General features: G+C 43.9%; 1 protein-coding gene across 3 annotated transcripts in view; it reads left to right on the top strand.

Moving 5' to 3' along the window:
• The first annotated feature begins 3716 nt into the window (after nt 1-3716).
• The window catches only part of mrps27 (mitochondrial ribosomal protein S27), a 58770-nt gene continuing 45282 nt past the window's right edge, over nt 3717-17204 (top strand). Inside the window, exon 1 of one of the 3 annotated variants that reach the window (XM_060931826.1) lies at nt 3717-3777. Coding sequence is in view for 2 of the 3 variants with exons in the window: in XM_060931828.1 (XP_060787811.1) it covers nt 3946-3994 (49 nt within the window). In the remaining variant the exon portion in view is untranslated. Of the gene's footprint in view, nt 3778-3805; nt 3995-17204 lie in introns of those variants that run through there. The other 2 variants (XM_060931828.1, XM_060931823.1) reach the window with 2 other exon arrangements.

Below are 17204 nucleotides of genomic sequence, written 5' to 3'. Positions count from 1 at the left end.
GCGCCGCCCGGGGGTGGATTTTGGGTGGCAGAGGACTCCAGTCCCTAGGCCAATCCCCTACACCATAGCACCGCCAGGGTGACCTGCTCAGAGTGAGACATAGACAGCCGGTTCATCTTCTTTTCAGTAGGCCCAGAATGATGCAGGCCGGAGGCCATCCCCCCACAAATAAACAACCACCTGGGGCCCCCAATAGAGCCGGGGGGGGCATGCGTGAGCCACCGCCTGTCAGAATCACAGCCTTTTCCTGGTTACGCTGTGGTCCTCCCCCCCTTCTCCATGGAGGGGGGGAGAGAGAGAGAGAGAGAGAGAGAGAGAGAGAGAGAGAGGCATGTGAAAGTGAGGTCAGTGCCCCCCCTCCCCACACGCTCCCCATCAGGGAGAGCGAGAAGTGGGGTGGGACGGACAGCGGCTGTTCCTGGTTGTCCAGCGGTGCTACCTGGTTGATCCTGCCAGTAACATATGCTTGTCTCAAAGATTAAGCCATGCAGGTCTAAGGGCCTCTGCATGCTCTTGTGACAAGGCTTTCGCAGATAGCTTTTCGCAGACAGTTGTAATTTATCATTGAGTGGGGAGTAATAGGCGTGCGCGATGTTATTCACCGCCACAACGCAAGGGGGCGCAAAGTCGCAAAATCGCTAGGAGTAGTTGGTGGGTGTGGTTAGTGGAGTGTTTATCCGGTTACTTATAATGACTAGAACTGGAGTCATATAGATGTACGTACTTCCTCACTTCCTTGATCAACCGCTCTTCGTGCTGCTCCATCTTAGCTCGTGTTTTTAAAAACGGCGGTTGTGAAAACAAACCAAACCGGGAAAGTAGGGAAGCGGAAGTGCGTGTACAGCAGATGTAGAGTGGACCAATCAGAGCCCTCTTGTCTGCGACACTGTCTGCGAGGCTGGTCACAATTTTTGGGAGGTGCGCGCAGAGCGTCTGCGAAGGGGGGGGCTTCGCAGATGCCATCTGCGATGCCATCTGCGAGGACTGGGTTGTCAGCATAAATTGGCCTTAAGTGCACATGGAAGGTACAGTGAAACTGCGAATGGCTCATTAAATCAGTTATGGTTCCTTTGATCGCTCCACATATTACTCAGATAACTGTGGTAATTCGAGAGCTAATGCATGCAAATGAGTGCTGACCCTCCTTCCCGCTCCCCGGAGCGGGGGGGGGGGGGGGGGGGGGGGGGCAGGGATGCGTGCATTTATCAGACCCAAAACCCATCCATGGGTGCAGAGGGGTCCTCGGGACTCCCCCCGCCCCAGCCGCTTTGGTGACTCTAGATAACCTTGGGCCGATCGCGCGCCCCCCATGGAGGCGACATCTCATTCAAATGTCTGCCCTATCAACTTTCTATGGTACTATAGGTGCCTACCATGGTGACCATGGGTGATGGGGAATCAGGGTTCAATTCCAGAGAGGGAGCCTGAGAAATGGCTACCACATCCAAGGAAGGCAGCAGGTGTGCAAATTACCCATTCCTGACACAGGGAGGTAGTGACAAAAAATAATGATACAGGTCTCTTTTGAGGCCCTGTAATCAGAATGAGCGTATCCTAAACCCATGGGCGAGGACCCATTGGAGGGCAAGTCTGGTGCCAGCAGCAGTGGTAATTCCAGCTCCAATAGCATATATTAAAGTTGCTGCACTTAAAAAGCTTGTAGTTGGATCTCGGGAGTGGGCTGGCGGTCCGCTGCAAGGCGAGCCACCACCTGTCCCAGACCCTGCCTCCCTGGAACCCCCTGGATGCCCTTGGCTGGGTGTCCGGTGCAAAAGCCCCTTCCCTCCCTGAGGAGGGAGCCCAGAGCGTTTACTTTGAAAAAAATTAGAGCATTCAAAGCGGGCCGCCCAACCTGCCTGAATACCTGAGCTAGGAATAATGGAATAGGACTCTGGTTCTATTTTGTGGGTTTTTTGGAACCTGGGCCATGATTAAGAGGGACGGCCAGGGGCATTCGCATTGCACCGCTAGAGGTGAAATTCTTGGACCGGCACAAGACAGACAAAAGTGAAAGCATTTGCCAAGAATGTTTTCATTAATCAAGAACGAGAGTCAAAGGTTCGAAGGCGATCAGATACCATCATAGTTCTAACCGTAAACCATGCCGACCCGCAATCGGGCAGCATTATTCCCATGACCCGCCAGGCAGCGTGCGGGAAACCACAGCACACACATATAAGGACTCTCAGTTACACACAGACTTTGAGAAGTATATGCTCTGTACCCTGGGTCTGATGTTACCAAGTCTTGTATTTTGTATCACTTTTCCGGTTTTGACCCTGTTTGCATTTTTGGACTTTGAGTATTGTATATTACCTCTGATATCCTGTCTGTGCCTCACTGGACCACTGCCTGTTTTTCGACTCTGCCTTTGTCTCTGTTTTGGATCTGTTTGCTAGCATGCTTTCAATAAAACTCTTCCTGAACTTGCATCCCTCTATCGCCCTTACATGACAGAAACTGTAAATTGTGCAACAAGCTAGTGGACTAATGAAACTGTTTTAGCTAGTTTTATAAGAAACTGTTGTAAATAATCCCACATTATTTTTGAAAAAGCAAATTAAAAATAAGTTCTGGATAGAAACCTATCTTATGTAAATAAAGATACAAATTTCATTTTCCAGTGGTCAAGTGTTTATGAGATATGTTGCCTTACACTTACGGTCGGGTTCCCACAGCATGTGCATGTGACGTATGTGCAGACGTCGTACGGTCATGAAAGCCATCAATAAATCAGGTTGATGCATTGCCATATTCTCTTAAAGGATGGAGCTCAAATACAGGTAGTCGTCGACTTATGACCTATGCGACTTACGACCGATCGACTTTATGACTGTCTGGTTATGACTGGCAAGTGTTTCCCAGCTGAGCTAGCTGAGCGTACGACAGTTTCCGCCCCAGCTCCCGGCAGCGCCTCTCGTCGCGTACAACAGTTTCCGCCCCAGCTCCAGGCACATGCCCAGTCTCTCTCGCGCTCCCTCGCGCACTCCGTCATACAGTTTCCGCCCCAGCTCCTGGTTTATGAAACGAGCAAATGCTCCCGCCAGCCCGAGCGCTGCAACAGCTGATGATGACGTAGATGACCCACAGCCAGGCACCAGTGATGCCAGCGGTCACTAAATTTTGTATTTTGCTATGTTTTACATTTGTATTTTGGTATGTTTCAAACTAAAATGTTTTCTATTTTTTCACACCTGCATTTCGTATTTTTTGTTTGGCACATATTAAATGAATTGTACTGTACGCAGTGTAGTATGCAGTGTTTGACTTAAACCAAATAATGAGCCAAGGTAATGAAATAAGAAAATATTTTTAAAATAAGACTTTAAGATGATTACAATATCATTACACATCACAATATACTTACGTTCATTTAACATAGGCCGACTTACGACCAGATCGGTTTACGACCGGTCAGTCGTAACCAAACGCAGTCGTAAGTCGACGACTACCTGTACCAGGTGTGAAATTATACATAATGTTTCATACTGTGGAAATTCAAGCAGACAAAGTTGAAAATTTTGAATGATAACTACAAAATGGGAACATGTAGAGAGGACATGGTGTTTTACTAAGCCTTGTTTTATTGAGGATAAAATTAAACAAGTTACAGATAATTCCAATTGAGATAATATAGAGACAGAAGAGTAATTTAGAACTCAAAACCGGGGAGCACACGTGTACTGTTGCCCGAGGCTATGAATGCGGGCTAATAGCGCCCTCTACTCATACACTGTAAAGTTTTACTTTTAATATAAACCTGGATAAAGCGCTCAGGTAAATTCCCCTCACATTTAAATCTATACTTAAGGTCATTCTTGGTTCAGTGCATTTCTTTGTCTGGGAGTAGATATGATAAGAAATTTGGTGCACAAAGAGAAAAGCTAAGAAACATAAAAACAGCGTGAAGGCCCCCCCACTAGCGTGGAATGGTACAACCCAAATATGGCTGCCTCCATCCTGCAACGCTTTTCTCTGTCTCCGTGCTTAAATGGTGAGTTTTTAATTCAGCGTTTAGTTTTATTATATGATAGTTGGCTTCTCTGGTTTTATTTGTAAGCGTTTATTCATTGTAAATACCCGGATAGAGTACGTTTTGGTTGCTAGTAACGTTATAGTTGAATAAAGAATTACTACTGATAAGTGAACAAGCAAATAAATGCTAAACTTAAACTACGAGCCGCTGATATGAACCACAGAATAATTTTAGATCGCCTGGATGTAAAGGTAGTTCTTGTTCGCAAAAGACACAATTGCTAGCTGTATCAGTCCACAGTGTCCTTGGGTCCCAAACGTTCCCTAAACCCTAACAGTGTTTCTCAACCACTAGGCCGCAGCCCATTAGTGGGTCGCGATTTTTTATTCCTCTCCGGTTGTAGTAGGGTACAATTGCTGGGTTACATCCGCCTCATTTAGCTATGGTCACACTACGGCTCGCGATGGGTTATTGATGAAAATGAGGAATTTTGGTGGCGAAGCATGGCTATATACACGTGCGCTAAAAGTTGTGACTTGACTGTCACACGTCTGAAGGCCTCTGCATGCTCTTGTGACAAGGCTTTCGCAGACAGTTGTAATCTATCGTTGAGCGGGGAGTAATAGGCGTGCGCGATGTTATTCACCGCCACAACGCAAGGGGGCGCGAAATCGCTAGGAGTAGTTGATGGGTGTGGTTAGTGGAGTGTTTATCCTCCGGTTACTTATAATGACTAGAACTGGAGTCGTATAGATGTATGTACTTTCTCACTTCCTCGATCAACCGCTCTTCGTGCTGCTCCATCTTCGCTCGTGTTTTTAAAAATGGCGGTCGTGAAAACAAAACAAACCAGGAAAGTAGGGAAGCGGAAGTGCGTGTACAGCGGATGTAGAGTGGACCAATCAGAGCCCTCTTGTCTGCGGTGGTCACAATTTTTGGGAGGTGCGCACAGAGCGTCTGCGAAAGGGGGGGGGCTTCGCAGACGCCATCTGCGACGCCATCTGCGAGGACTGGGTTGTCAGTAGGGCTGCTCGATATTGGAAAAAATCAATATCACGATTTTTTCAGTAAATATTGATATCGCGATTTTTAAAACGATATTTATACACCTTTTTTTAAAGCCCCGATAATCAACACCCGAGGCACCGGGCCACATTTTTATAGTACAGGCCTCATAGGCTACCTGTCAACCCTTCCCGTTGTACCCTGAAACGCCTTTTACTTAAACTATTTACTGTGCAAGCGCGTACTTTGCATAGGTCCTATAGCCTGCACAAGGCTCACGTTCTCCTCACTCAACATTTCCGATCACAGAGGATGGAGCCAGCGCTGGTATTACCAGTGATTACTGCGTAACATCCACACTGGCTCGTAGCCAGCCAAGGATAAAATCTCTCTCTCACACACACACACACACACACACTACAACGTAAGCTTGTGTGTTGTTAAGACACCAACATTAAACACGCACAATATAGAGACAAGTCCTTAAGAATTAACATACATGAAAATAGCTCAGCGGCATGTAAACATTCCCTGAAAGTGTAGGTGGCACTGCGGCTAGATGCTACGTGAAATGGCACAAGGCAAACACCATGCTTCGCTCAGTCAACAGACAAAATCCACGAACCCAGTAGTCCTCCTACTACTGTGGGTTAGTGTTCTGTGGCCAAAAACACCCTATGCACAGTCATTCCAAAACATCCCCACTAGTTGCAGGTTATGTCTCAAATACAGATATGCGTTGTGGATTAAGCGATCTATTTTCAAGCATCAGGCTTCTCTTCCTTCATCTTCCAAATGTGGACTCCGCTATCTTTTTGGCATGTCAGCATTGAAATACCATTTGCAGAGATATTTCACTCGCCATTAAGAAAAGTAAAAGCAACACATGATTAGGGCTACATGATTAGCAGGGGGACACCGTTTTAAGCGCACAGAATTTTAAAAACAATGTAATTACATCTGAGTCCGTCTACATCGCGCAATAAACCCGTCCTTAGCAGAACCTACTTCAAAGCATGATGCTAGCTGCAGATGCACAAGTCAAAATCAAATGAACCCAAGTAAACATGCCGCGGCGGGCAACATTAATAACCAAATTGCCTTACCTTAAAACGCTGCCTTGACCACAGGACGACTCGCAATTATTCCACTTAAATCCACACGGTTTAACACATCTAACACAGCTAGCAAGCTGGATATGTGCTAATATTATTGTGCTTGTTTTCTTCCGTAGATGCCATTTTTACATTACCCAGTCCCACATCCAAAAATATGCCGTAAATATATGTTAATTGTATTATTATAACTATTAGCAAGCAAATCAAACAACATATTAACAAATCAATATATCAAATCACCCGACACGTATGAAAACAGAAGAACTGATTTTTTACTGTTGTTGAGGACGTTTCCCCTCATCTCCCATCTTGCGCGCCCTTGCAATCTTCTCTTCAGCGGGAATGGTGACTGAGGAGAGTGTGAGAAACTCCAGACTTTTTCCTCAGCATAGCTAGTTCTGACAGTTCTGACGTCCATGACGTATCACCCGCTGCATTTTACTTAACCCCTTCGCTGCCACGCCGAACCATTGTGCGGCCTTCAATGGCTCGTGTTGAGGAGAATGTATTTCCTGACTGTGCACGTCCCTTTCGACAAATGACAAAAAATCGTTTCATATCGATATTATGAATTTTGATATCGTTTGACACCAATATCGATATCGTGATAAAAATACGATATATTGCACAGCTCTAGTTGTCAGCATAAATTGGCCTTGAGTCTGGTGCAGCTCGAGCGGCCATGCCCACTCACGGAGCGTGTTGTGTGCACTCTTGGGACCCAGTCGTTATAGGAAACACCTGATACTGATTTGAGCGCAATCAAAACATGTAGATACAGAAATAGAAACAGTTGATGATAAAATAAGAGAGGCTATAATATCAGCAGCATTAAAAGCCATCCCAAAAAGTAAAGGTAAACTAAAGAGGAAAGCAGTACCATGGTGGTATGACAAATGTAAAGAAGCAGTGAAGAATAGAAATAAAAGCATTTAAGATATTGAAAAGAACACAGTTTCCAACAAATGGTTGTTTGTCTCTGTGTCGGCCGTGTGATAACCTGGCGACTTGTCCAGGGTGTACCCCGCCTCTTGGTCGTAGTCAGCTGGGATAGGCTCCGGCTTGCCTGCGACCCTGGAGAACAGGATAAGCGGCTACAGATAATGGATGGATGGATGGATGGATGGATGGATGGGTTCAGTACAAGCAGTAGTAAGGAGAACAATAAGACAAGCATAATGGAGGAAATACTGTGACTCAATTGGCAATGCTACTCTGATAGGAGAGGTATGGGGGATGATCAAAAAGATGGGTGGGGAACCCAATTTCACAACCTTTTACCAGACAGTTCTATGGGCTGCCATAGACTTGCAGAGGCGGAAGAACGTTGAATAATAATATTCAATCTTGGGTTCAAATTCAGGCTATGAAGTTTGAAAATTAATAATGTCTGATACTAATGATACAACAGTTGTAAATCTAGTATGACTAATTACCTTGGGTATCAGGGGTATCAGTTTTTTCAGGTGAATGTACTCTCTGCCGAAGAATGACAAAATAGATGTATTTTTCTTTTTTTTCTTATCCATGTTTTCTTGTCTCTTTCGAATATTCATACATAGACCGTAAGACGCCACCTAGCGAAAGACTTGGATCAGGTTTTACTCGCTTGGGACGCTACAAACGGGGCAGCGTAAATACACGAACGGGTCTGACGTATATTCAATATGGCGGCGGTCAAAACAAATTCATCCGATGCTGAAATCTGTTGACTATCCAGATAATTATGTTGGAAGTTGCATATTTGTGCAAGATTTTCGATATTGAGACCAGGAAGTCAAGTAATACCAGTGTAGGAAATTCATGGAAAATATCAGCCAGACCACAGGGCAGGCAACTCTGAAAAGTTGCCTGCCCTGTTCAAAAGTTGCCTGCCCCAATTTCAACTATAATCCGTCGTAATATCGCATAATTTTCGAAAAATTGTAAAAGAGGCAATGCATGTAATGTTGTATCATGCATGTAATTTCATATATTCAATTTAGTTTTATGATTTATTACGTTTATGTATATAAATGTATGTGACCTATGTTGCTTGAGATCAGCCAAACCATCATGCTTCAGATTGATAGAACCAGTGACAAAAGCTCCATTGGCATATTTCCTAAGTCTATCTGGGGTTTTTCGTTTAGACAAGGGCCCATATGCAGCTCTACACACCTTACAGTAGATAGTTTGTTTGTTGTCATCAGATACCAGCCAGTCAAACTCTTGCTTCCAACTGTCCACAACAGTTCTCCTTCTCTTATCTTTATCATATTTTTGTTGTGCTTTCTTTCTCTCTTCAGTTTGTTTTCGTTTTTGAGAGGTCTTTGGTTCAGGTGGTTTTATCCCAAGATAGTCATACAACATTTTCAGATATTTGGAACAATTAACAATCAATTTTATGTGATATTTTGACAAAACTCATGTGGTAGGACGCTGGTTTTCAAAGTCACAGACATAGATGTGACTTGGGGAGACTTGGGGTGGATTTCACTGAGCTGTGTGTATCGAGCTCTCTGATTGGCTGTTGCTTCGGAGGTTCAGCCAATCAGAGTGCTTGTTTCATTTCTAAGCGAAAACAATATGGCCGTGCCCGCATCGGTAAACAAACCAACAGAATCTAGTGAAAATGTCTTGAAAAGTCCTTCAATATGATGAAATGTCGAGAGAACGATGAACCCCCTCAAAGAGGGACCGCCCGTGGGGCTGGCAACTTATAAATTCATTCCGCCCTTGCTGCAAACTGACCGCGACGGGCGGTGGGGCGGGCACCCATTTCCTACACTGGTCATACGCCACGAAACGTTCCAATTAGGGTCCATATTGGCCCCTGCCCCTCTCGGCAATGCGTTCATTATTTGAAATAGTGCGTCTTAGACGCGGGTGCGCCAACAATCTGAGTCTCTGAAATTCTACACTACGCTCTGTGGCAGCATATTTGAAGGACTGTGGAAAGTGCAGTTTCAAAGACAGAGGCTTGATATTGCACATACACCTTCCCATATATACTGTGTATTCTAAAACTGCCCCTCTGTGATGAGCGGGTTGGAAGATATTAAAGTTTAAAAATTGAAAAAAATTAATTTGGTGACGTTTTTGGCATGTTATAGCAAAAAAAAAAAAGACAGCATCCACCAACATAAAATTAACTGTTTTTAGAAAGATTAGATGCTTGTTTTTAACATATCCAAAATTTGTGATGGTGTTCTGCCTTATTTCTGCAAAATTATTTTTTGAAAATGTGGTGTTCGCATACACGGACAGCATTCGTGGCCTATGAAAGCATTTTCAAATGCCCTGAATTTATGACACACAGCTTAAACTCAACAAAATGCTTCATTTGGTTCATGGTAAACTATACCTGAAGGATAACCTATATGCAACCTTTAGATACTGAAATATTGGAGCTCCAATATGGGTGAAAACTGAAACTTGTTTTCATTACGTTTCTGTTGTACCATAATTTGAAGAAAAAGCAACCTGTATGCTTCAGTTAGTATTTATCCATGATAAGTCTTTGACAGTCCAGTGGAATTGATTATTATGATTTATTATTTGACACTTATTGAATTTATTAAATTTATTATAATTTAGAATTATAATTATAATTTATTATAATTATAATAATTTATTATATTTTATTATAATTTAGGGGCAGTTTTAGAATACAAAGTACACAGTATATATGGGAAGGTATATGTGCAATATCAAGCCTCTGTCTTTGAAATTGCACTTTCCACAGTCCTTCAAATATGCTGCCACAGAGCGTAGTGTAGAATTTCCAAGCAAATTCAAGCCCCCAGAATTCTATGATAAACCAAAAGCACACATGTAAAAAGTCCATATTCTACAGGTACCGGTGCCAGTTTTTGACCTTTGAAAATTTGAAGGGCCTAGCTTAAATACTTTTCTAGATACAGCAATCTCAAAGTGGCTCCCCAAAAAACTCTGCTCAAAACGGGTCCGAGGTTAGTTGCAAAAATATTTTTTATGACAAAACTATAAGGAGTTGGGAGCTAAAATTTGGGACTTTTCCTATTGGGAAGTGTGTGAACCTCCTGGAATTTTTTCAGCCAAATCTGAGATGGTTGAGTGGGAGCATTCGGAGATTTGACATGGAATGACTCCTGTCATTGCACAATTGTACAGCAAAATTGCTGCTCCCATGTCCGTTAATAAAATAAATAAACTTAAGAATAAATTGTAAAAAATATAAAGATATGTATATAAAACTTTCACCTCCTACAGGCATTCTCATTAAATATGTAAGGTTAAAAGCAGCATGAAGTATAGATGAAATATTGCACAGGTCATTGCACACGGTGGTGTTGTGGTTAGCACTGTCACCTCACAGCAAGAAGGTTCTGGGTTCGAGCCCAGTGGCCGGCGGGGGCCTTTCTGTGTGGATTTTGCATGTTCTCCCTGTGTCAGCGTGGGTTTCCTCCGGGTGCTCCGGTTTCCCCCACAGTTCAAAGACGTGCTGTTAGGTTAACATGGGGCATCCTTGGGCTGAAGTGCCCTTGAGCAAGGTACCTGACCCCCAACTGCTCCCCAGGCGCTGTAGTATGGCTGCCCACTGCTCTGGGTGCGTGTGTTCACTGCTTCAGATGGGTTAAATGCAAAGGATGAATCTCACTGTGCTTGAAGTGTGCATGTGACAAAGGTTTCTTCTTATTATTATTGCACTTGAGTATTACACTTGAGGATAAAACAAGACATTGTTGCACTTGAGGATAAAACAGAATGTTCTAGTTCAATTTGGGCAGTGTTTTATCTTGTTCAGTTCTGTTATGGCTCTTGGAAAGAAACTATTCCTGAGTTGGGAGGTGTGAGCTTTGAGTGCTCTGTAGCGCCTTCCAGAAGGTAACAGAGAGAAGAGGTAATGGCAGGGGTGTGTCACATCTTCCACGATGGTGTGAGCTCTGTGGAGACAGCGGGTCCTGAAGATGTCCTCAAGCGAGGACAGGGTGAGACCAATGATCTTTCCTGCAGTTTTAATGACACTCTGAAGACTCTCATGGTCCGCCTCAAAGCTGAAAAAAGAGAAAGTCAGCTAATTAGAAATGGAATTAAAAAGAAAGGAAAAAGCATTTTCTGAGAATTATAGTGAGACCTCGTTAAAACAAATGTGATGTTAAATATGAATTGAACGAGGTGTATAATAAGGCGGAATTCGCTATATTTAGACTTAAATCCGACTTCTATGAAGGTGGAGAAAAATCAGGAAAATTGTTGGAAAGACAGTTAAAGGAAACTATGCATATTATATCGGGTATTAAACTTGAATCTGGACAAGTGGTGACTATACATCAAGAAATTAATCATGTGTTTAGAAATTTCTACTAGCAGTTGTATACTTCAGACACCCCTGTTAATGTGGAAGAAATGAATACATAGTTCTCAATAATTGCTCTCCCCAGGCTGTCCACTAACCAGGTAGAAATTTTGGATGCCCCAATTATGGAAGAAGTTGTTAAACAAGCCATTAAATCAATGAACTCAGGAAAGGCTCCAAGGTTGGACGGTTTTCCGGTGGAGTATTATAAGAGCTGTATTGATGTACTGGCACCTATATTGAGACAGGTTTATTCTGAGGTTATGCTACTAGGTGAGTTGCCTACATTCAATCAAGCAGTAATTTCAGTGATCCTTAAAAAAGGAAAGGACCTGCTTGACCCAACCAGCTATAGGCCTATTAGTTTGGCAGGTGTAGACTACAAAATACTAACTACTGGTTATGCGCTGTAATGGAAACTTCTAATAAACACTTAAGAACGCTTAGCAGTTGTCTTTTCAGTTATTTATTATAGTAGATCATAGGGCTATGCGATATGGGGAAAAAATGAATATCCCGATACATTTTCTCCATTTCACGATATACGATATGTATCTCGATATATTTAAATCTCCTCTAAAGGACCCCATGAAATCTAACTTTTACTCTTTACTGTTTTCACTACAATCCCTGCAGATTAAATAACATTCTTGGTTAACTTTACAGGTGGTTTTCAACAGCACGTTTTAAATGTTCATGTTGGTGATTAATCACAATTGAGTTGAAATAAGACTATTTTTATTCAACAAAGATGTGGCACAAACTGCAAAAACAATCTTGAAAATTGCAACAAAGGGGCAATACAATACAGAGCTGCTCAGAGCTCAAACCAATAAAGTGCAAGCTCAACACTGAGAAAGACATTTAGCCTAAATAAGAAAAGTGCTCTTTCATTAAATTATTTAAAAAAAAAATAGATCTCCAAGCTATTAACCTGACTACTGAGAACCAGTGGAACATTCACAATAGAGAGAGAGATTGAGGGAGAGAAGAGAGAGATCTGCAAAACATCATTTTTCTCTTTGCACACTTTTGAACTGAGTGTTTTCTGGCTCTGCCTCTCAGATGTGTATAATTCCGGTATTGACTTCTCTGTAAAATGTCTGCGACCAGGCAACTCATATTTGGGATCGAGTGTGTTTTAGTAATTTTTGGAAGCCTGGTTTTTCCACTATACTAATTGGGATCATGTCTTCGGCAATGACGTTAGTGATTACATCCGTTATAGCTCTCCATCTCTGACTCGTTTTCTCATATGGGGTGGCTTTGGAGAACGAGGCCGCTATGGTCATTTGTTTAGCTGGGGGGGTTTAGCTCGTGGGCAAGTAGTTCGGAGTTTAAGAGACTCTTCATACTGTACCGGGTGAGTTTCAGGTGATGGAACATATTTGTAGTGCTGCTGCCTTTCGTGATGACAGGGTTTTGTTTTTTTTTGCACACTTTACAAACTGGCATTTGCTGTTCCACGTCCTCCTCGTGATATCCAAAAAATGCTAGTTGACTGACCCCTTACTAGTTCTTTTAGGAAGTAATTTGTCGCTGAAATTGCCAGAGCTTACACGGTAGCCTATGCAACACCAGCGATTGTACGAACTGAGTCAGCGCTGTAAACCGGAACCAGGAAATCTTCCCGCTGGCAGTGTTGCCAGATACTGCTAACGTTTTCCAGCTCAAAATATGTTCAAAACCCGCCAAAATGCACTTAAAACCGCCCAATCTGGCAACACAACCGAAACTAGAAAATCTTCCCGGAAGTTCCTTTCAGCACCGAGATGTCGCCCGGGATTGGTTGGCGAGTGCGTGACGTTATTGTTTTCTTTACCCTTAGGCAGCCTCTCGCGTTACTGCCTGAGGGACAGGGAGAAAACCACCGGGAAAGGTTTTAAACAAACACGAAACAAACGCAAGTTGGAAGATGACCATAAAATACTCGATAGTTACAATCTAATAATTTTATGTATCGCACCCAGAATTTTCGCGATATATTGAGTATATTCAATATATCGCACAGCCCTAGTAGATCATATAAAACAGAGATATAAAATAGGAAAAGAGAAGACGACACCACTTCAGTGATGCCGAGAGTACGCGCACTCTGAGTTGTATCTTAGTGACTGTTATCTATTATACTCTAAAGGCATTCACTTACCGCTTGCATCTTCACGTGATTGGCTCGAGATTTTCTATGAAGCTTTGTTAAAGCGTGCACCTGGCATGCTCTGGGATGTGCAGGAACTCGGGCACCCTGCTTGTCACCAGCCAAGGCCACAGAAAGGCGATTACAGCATGTGGAAAAACAACTTTTCTCAGTACACTAGGCCACTTGAGCTCAACACACAGAAACACAGATAATAGGAATGTTCATTCACTAAATTTCCTTCACATTTCCCCCCTTTTTATCCTACAGGATAATAATTGCTAAAGGAAAGAAATTGTACATAATTTCAGTGGTAAGAGTTCTCGGAGAGATTTGACTTAATACGTTATTGAGTATACAGGGATAATGCTAACGCTGTTTTGTAAGACATAGACGTCTTAAGTTAATGCTAGCAATCTATATACATAGATCAGGAAACAATAGAACAGAAAAGCAACCACAAATGAGTGTATTAAGCTAGGGCTAATTTCATGTCAGCTGTGCTGATGTTGTCAAACGGTGGGTTGTAGTCTTCGTGTGGGTTTGGAGGCCAGTCATGCAAGTCGTCTGGGTCTGTTTTCACCATCTGGCAACCAATATTTGTCAGCTGCCTCTGAAACACAGACATACAACATTGACAGAAAACAGGGAGCAAACATAGCATCACAATCACTAAGCCCAGGACCAGTATGGTGGATGGAATCAGAGTCTTCCATCCACTAAACCAACGTCATCAGCTGTCTTCGACTCCTCCATGTTCATCTGCTCGTAATTGTTCAGCAACCTTGCGCATCTTGTTCAGTGCCTCAGTGATGTTACCGAGTTAACCCTTGCCCTTCTTGATGTGTATTGGTGCTCAGAGGGTGGGCATGCCCTATCAGCCCTTGTCCCACCTCACCGGGACTTGGAGGAAACTCGAAACCCTAAGACTTATCTATCGGCTAGACACTGAAATACTCTTCCCTATTGAAGGTGCATGCATGATTGATGTGATACTTGCACTGTTCCATGCAGTGATGCCTTTCTTCCTCACGCGCTTTAGTCAGCGTCCGGGTCACTTACGCCTTTCTTTTCCTCCTGCTCAGCCGGTTTAGGAACCCTCCTGCAGTGGCTAGCGTGGATCCATGTCACTCTGCTTGTGACCTTCACTGCCGTTGGGGTCGTGGGCAGGACCTTGAATGGGCTATTCCACCGTGGCTTGTTCCACTTGGTTCATCGGAAGTCCTTCACCACTATCCAATCCCCTGGTTGTAGATCCCTCAGCGGGCTTGGGAAGTGCTTCTTTTACCTGTTTGTGGATAGATTTCAAAGCAGAGGACAACATTGCACAGTAATTCAACATAGCATCATCACACAGTGTGATGTCCGGCAGTGTTCCTTGGGCTGGCCCTATCCCCGTGTTGGGTACTTGTCCAAACAGAATTTCAAATGGGCTTAACCCATGTTTAGGCCTAGTTTGCGTCCTCATTTGTGCGAGTACTACAGGGAGGACCTTTGTCCATCCTGGCCCTGTTTCTGCACAAGCTTTGCTTAGTTTTATTTTTAAGGGACCCATTTTCCTTCACTAAGTGTCAGTTCAATGAAGTCTATTTGGAGATGATCAAACGGTTAGTCTGGTATTGGGTGTGCTGCTTGAGCTAGTTTGATACCTTGACCTGCATTACGTTGTGCACATATCAAGCATTGCTTGCAAAATCTTGCAGCATAATTTGAAAACCCCTTTGTGAACCATCTCTTTGTTACTTCTGCTACCATCCCCCCTTTTGACACATGGGTGAGCCCGTGGGCCAATTTTGCATAGAAAGGGAACATGTGTTTTGGTAGACAGTGACAGCCTGAGGGACAAACATAGACCAAGTTTGCAAAGATACAGCCAGCCTGTTTCCAGACTCGTCTCTCGTCCTGGGTAGCAGTGCTCTGAAGGTCCGCTAGCTGTAAACAGGGGGTAGAAACCTGAGGAAAAGCAAGGTTAGAGGGTGAACTGGAAGCTGAGGCTGCACACTTAGCTGCTGTGTCTGCCCTGGCATTCCCTTGAGACACAAGATCAGTATTGTTAGTATGGGCAGCATACTTACACACAGCAATGGCTCTAGGGAGTAGAATAGCATCCAGCAACTCAGAGACCAGTTTATGATGTGCAATGGGAGATCCTGTGCTAGTGAGAAAATTGTGTTTCCAAATGGTGCCAAAATCGTGCACAATGCCAAGTGCGTACCTGCTGTCTGTAAAAATATTGACAGATTGCCCTGCAGCCAATTTTCATGCCTTGATAAGGGCACAGAGCTCTGCGGCCTGCGCCGACAGGTTTCAGGACGGACACGACGCCTTGAGGACCTCGTGATCTGAGACTACGGCAAAACCTACTTTGTTTTTTCCCGTCTCTGGAGGCTGAACCATCCACATAGAGGACCATGTCTGGATTTTCCAAAGGGTCGCTCTTTAAGTCTGCCCTGGGGGAACAAAAATCATTAGTGAGAGTGACAGTCATGTGGTTCTCCATCATCCTCTGTAGGGAGAAGAGAGGCAGAATTCAGAACAGTACAACGTTTCACAATGATGTTAGGCATATCAAGTATGACAGTGTTATACTTTAACCATCTCTGTGCTGACAAATGTAATGTCTTTTTCTCCAACAGAAGCAGGGAGACAGCATGTGGGACCAAAGGGTGAGGTTAGAATACCCCACAATATTTCTGGAAGCAGTTACCGCCTTTTCAGCCGCAGCAACTGCACGCAGGCAAACAGGAAGTCCAGCCGCCACTGGGTCCAATTTGCTGGAGAAGTAGGCTACAGGTCTTAATCTATCCCTGTGCTTCTGCAAAAGAACGGAGGTCATGAAACCCTTTTTTTCATCTACAGTTTGAACAAATGGTTTATTGGGGTCAGGCAATTCCAGAGTGGGTGTGGTCTGTAGAGCGCTCTTTAGGGATGTCAGGTGCGCACGGAACAATCGCAGCATTGACTGCTTGCAGATCTTGGACAAACCTCCACTCATCATGCTGGGACGGTTTTCTTGCCTTCTTAACTGGGAAAATAGGAGTGCGCACTGGAGAGTCCTAGCAAGGGACAATTACACCTGCCTTCAAAGACCAGCCTTAACCTGCGATTGCTTCTGGTTTGAGTGGGTACTGGGTCTGGTTAGGCCTGAAATCTGATTTGGGGGTGATCACCACTGGTTCAGCATTCTTTATTAGGCCTACATCATGTTTACCCTTCGCCCAAACGGAATTTGGAACTCCCGCCAATTTGGGGTGCACCTCTGCTGGAGTTATGTCTGTGGAAACAGAGACAAACAGGCCACTATGGCCGGGGTCCCCAGGACCCTGGTCATCAGTGGCTAATATTACGCTGCGCTCAACATGCGCGCGCACACAGCATGACTTTGTAGACCTCAAGCTTTTGGCAACACAACACACTAGGGTCCTCTGTTTGGGACCATTCATTGCCATTGGCTGCGCACATCTTGACCCATTTCCCCACGTCTTTCCAATGGGCAGCTCGTGGCTTTGCTAATGAGAAATGGGGTATGGAATTAACGATGTCAAAGAAATCATGCTGGCAGCAGCTGACCTCAGGGTCCTCTGACACGAGGCCGCGTATAACATGTTTGAGAACACTGCGATGAACATTGATGCAGCTGTTCGGGCA

The sequence above is a fragment of the Neoarius graeffei genome, chromosome 10, assembly GCF_027579695.1.
Source record: "Neoarius graeffei isolate fNeoGra1 chromosome 10, fNeoGra1.pri, whole genome shotgun sequence".
Classification (NCBI taxonomy): domain Eukaryota; kingdom Metazoa; phylum Chordata; class Actinopteri; order Siluriformes; family Ariidae; genus Neoarius; species Neoarius graeffei.
Note: the sequence above shows the minus strand (reverse complement) of the source record. Positions and strands in the feature narration are given on the sequence as shown.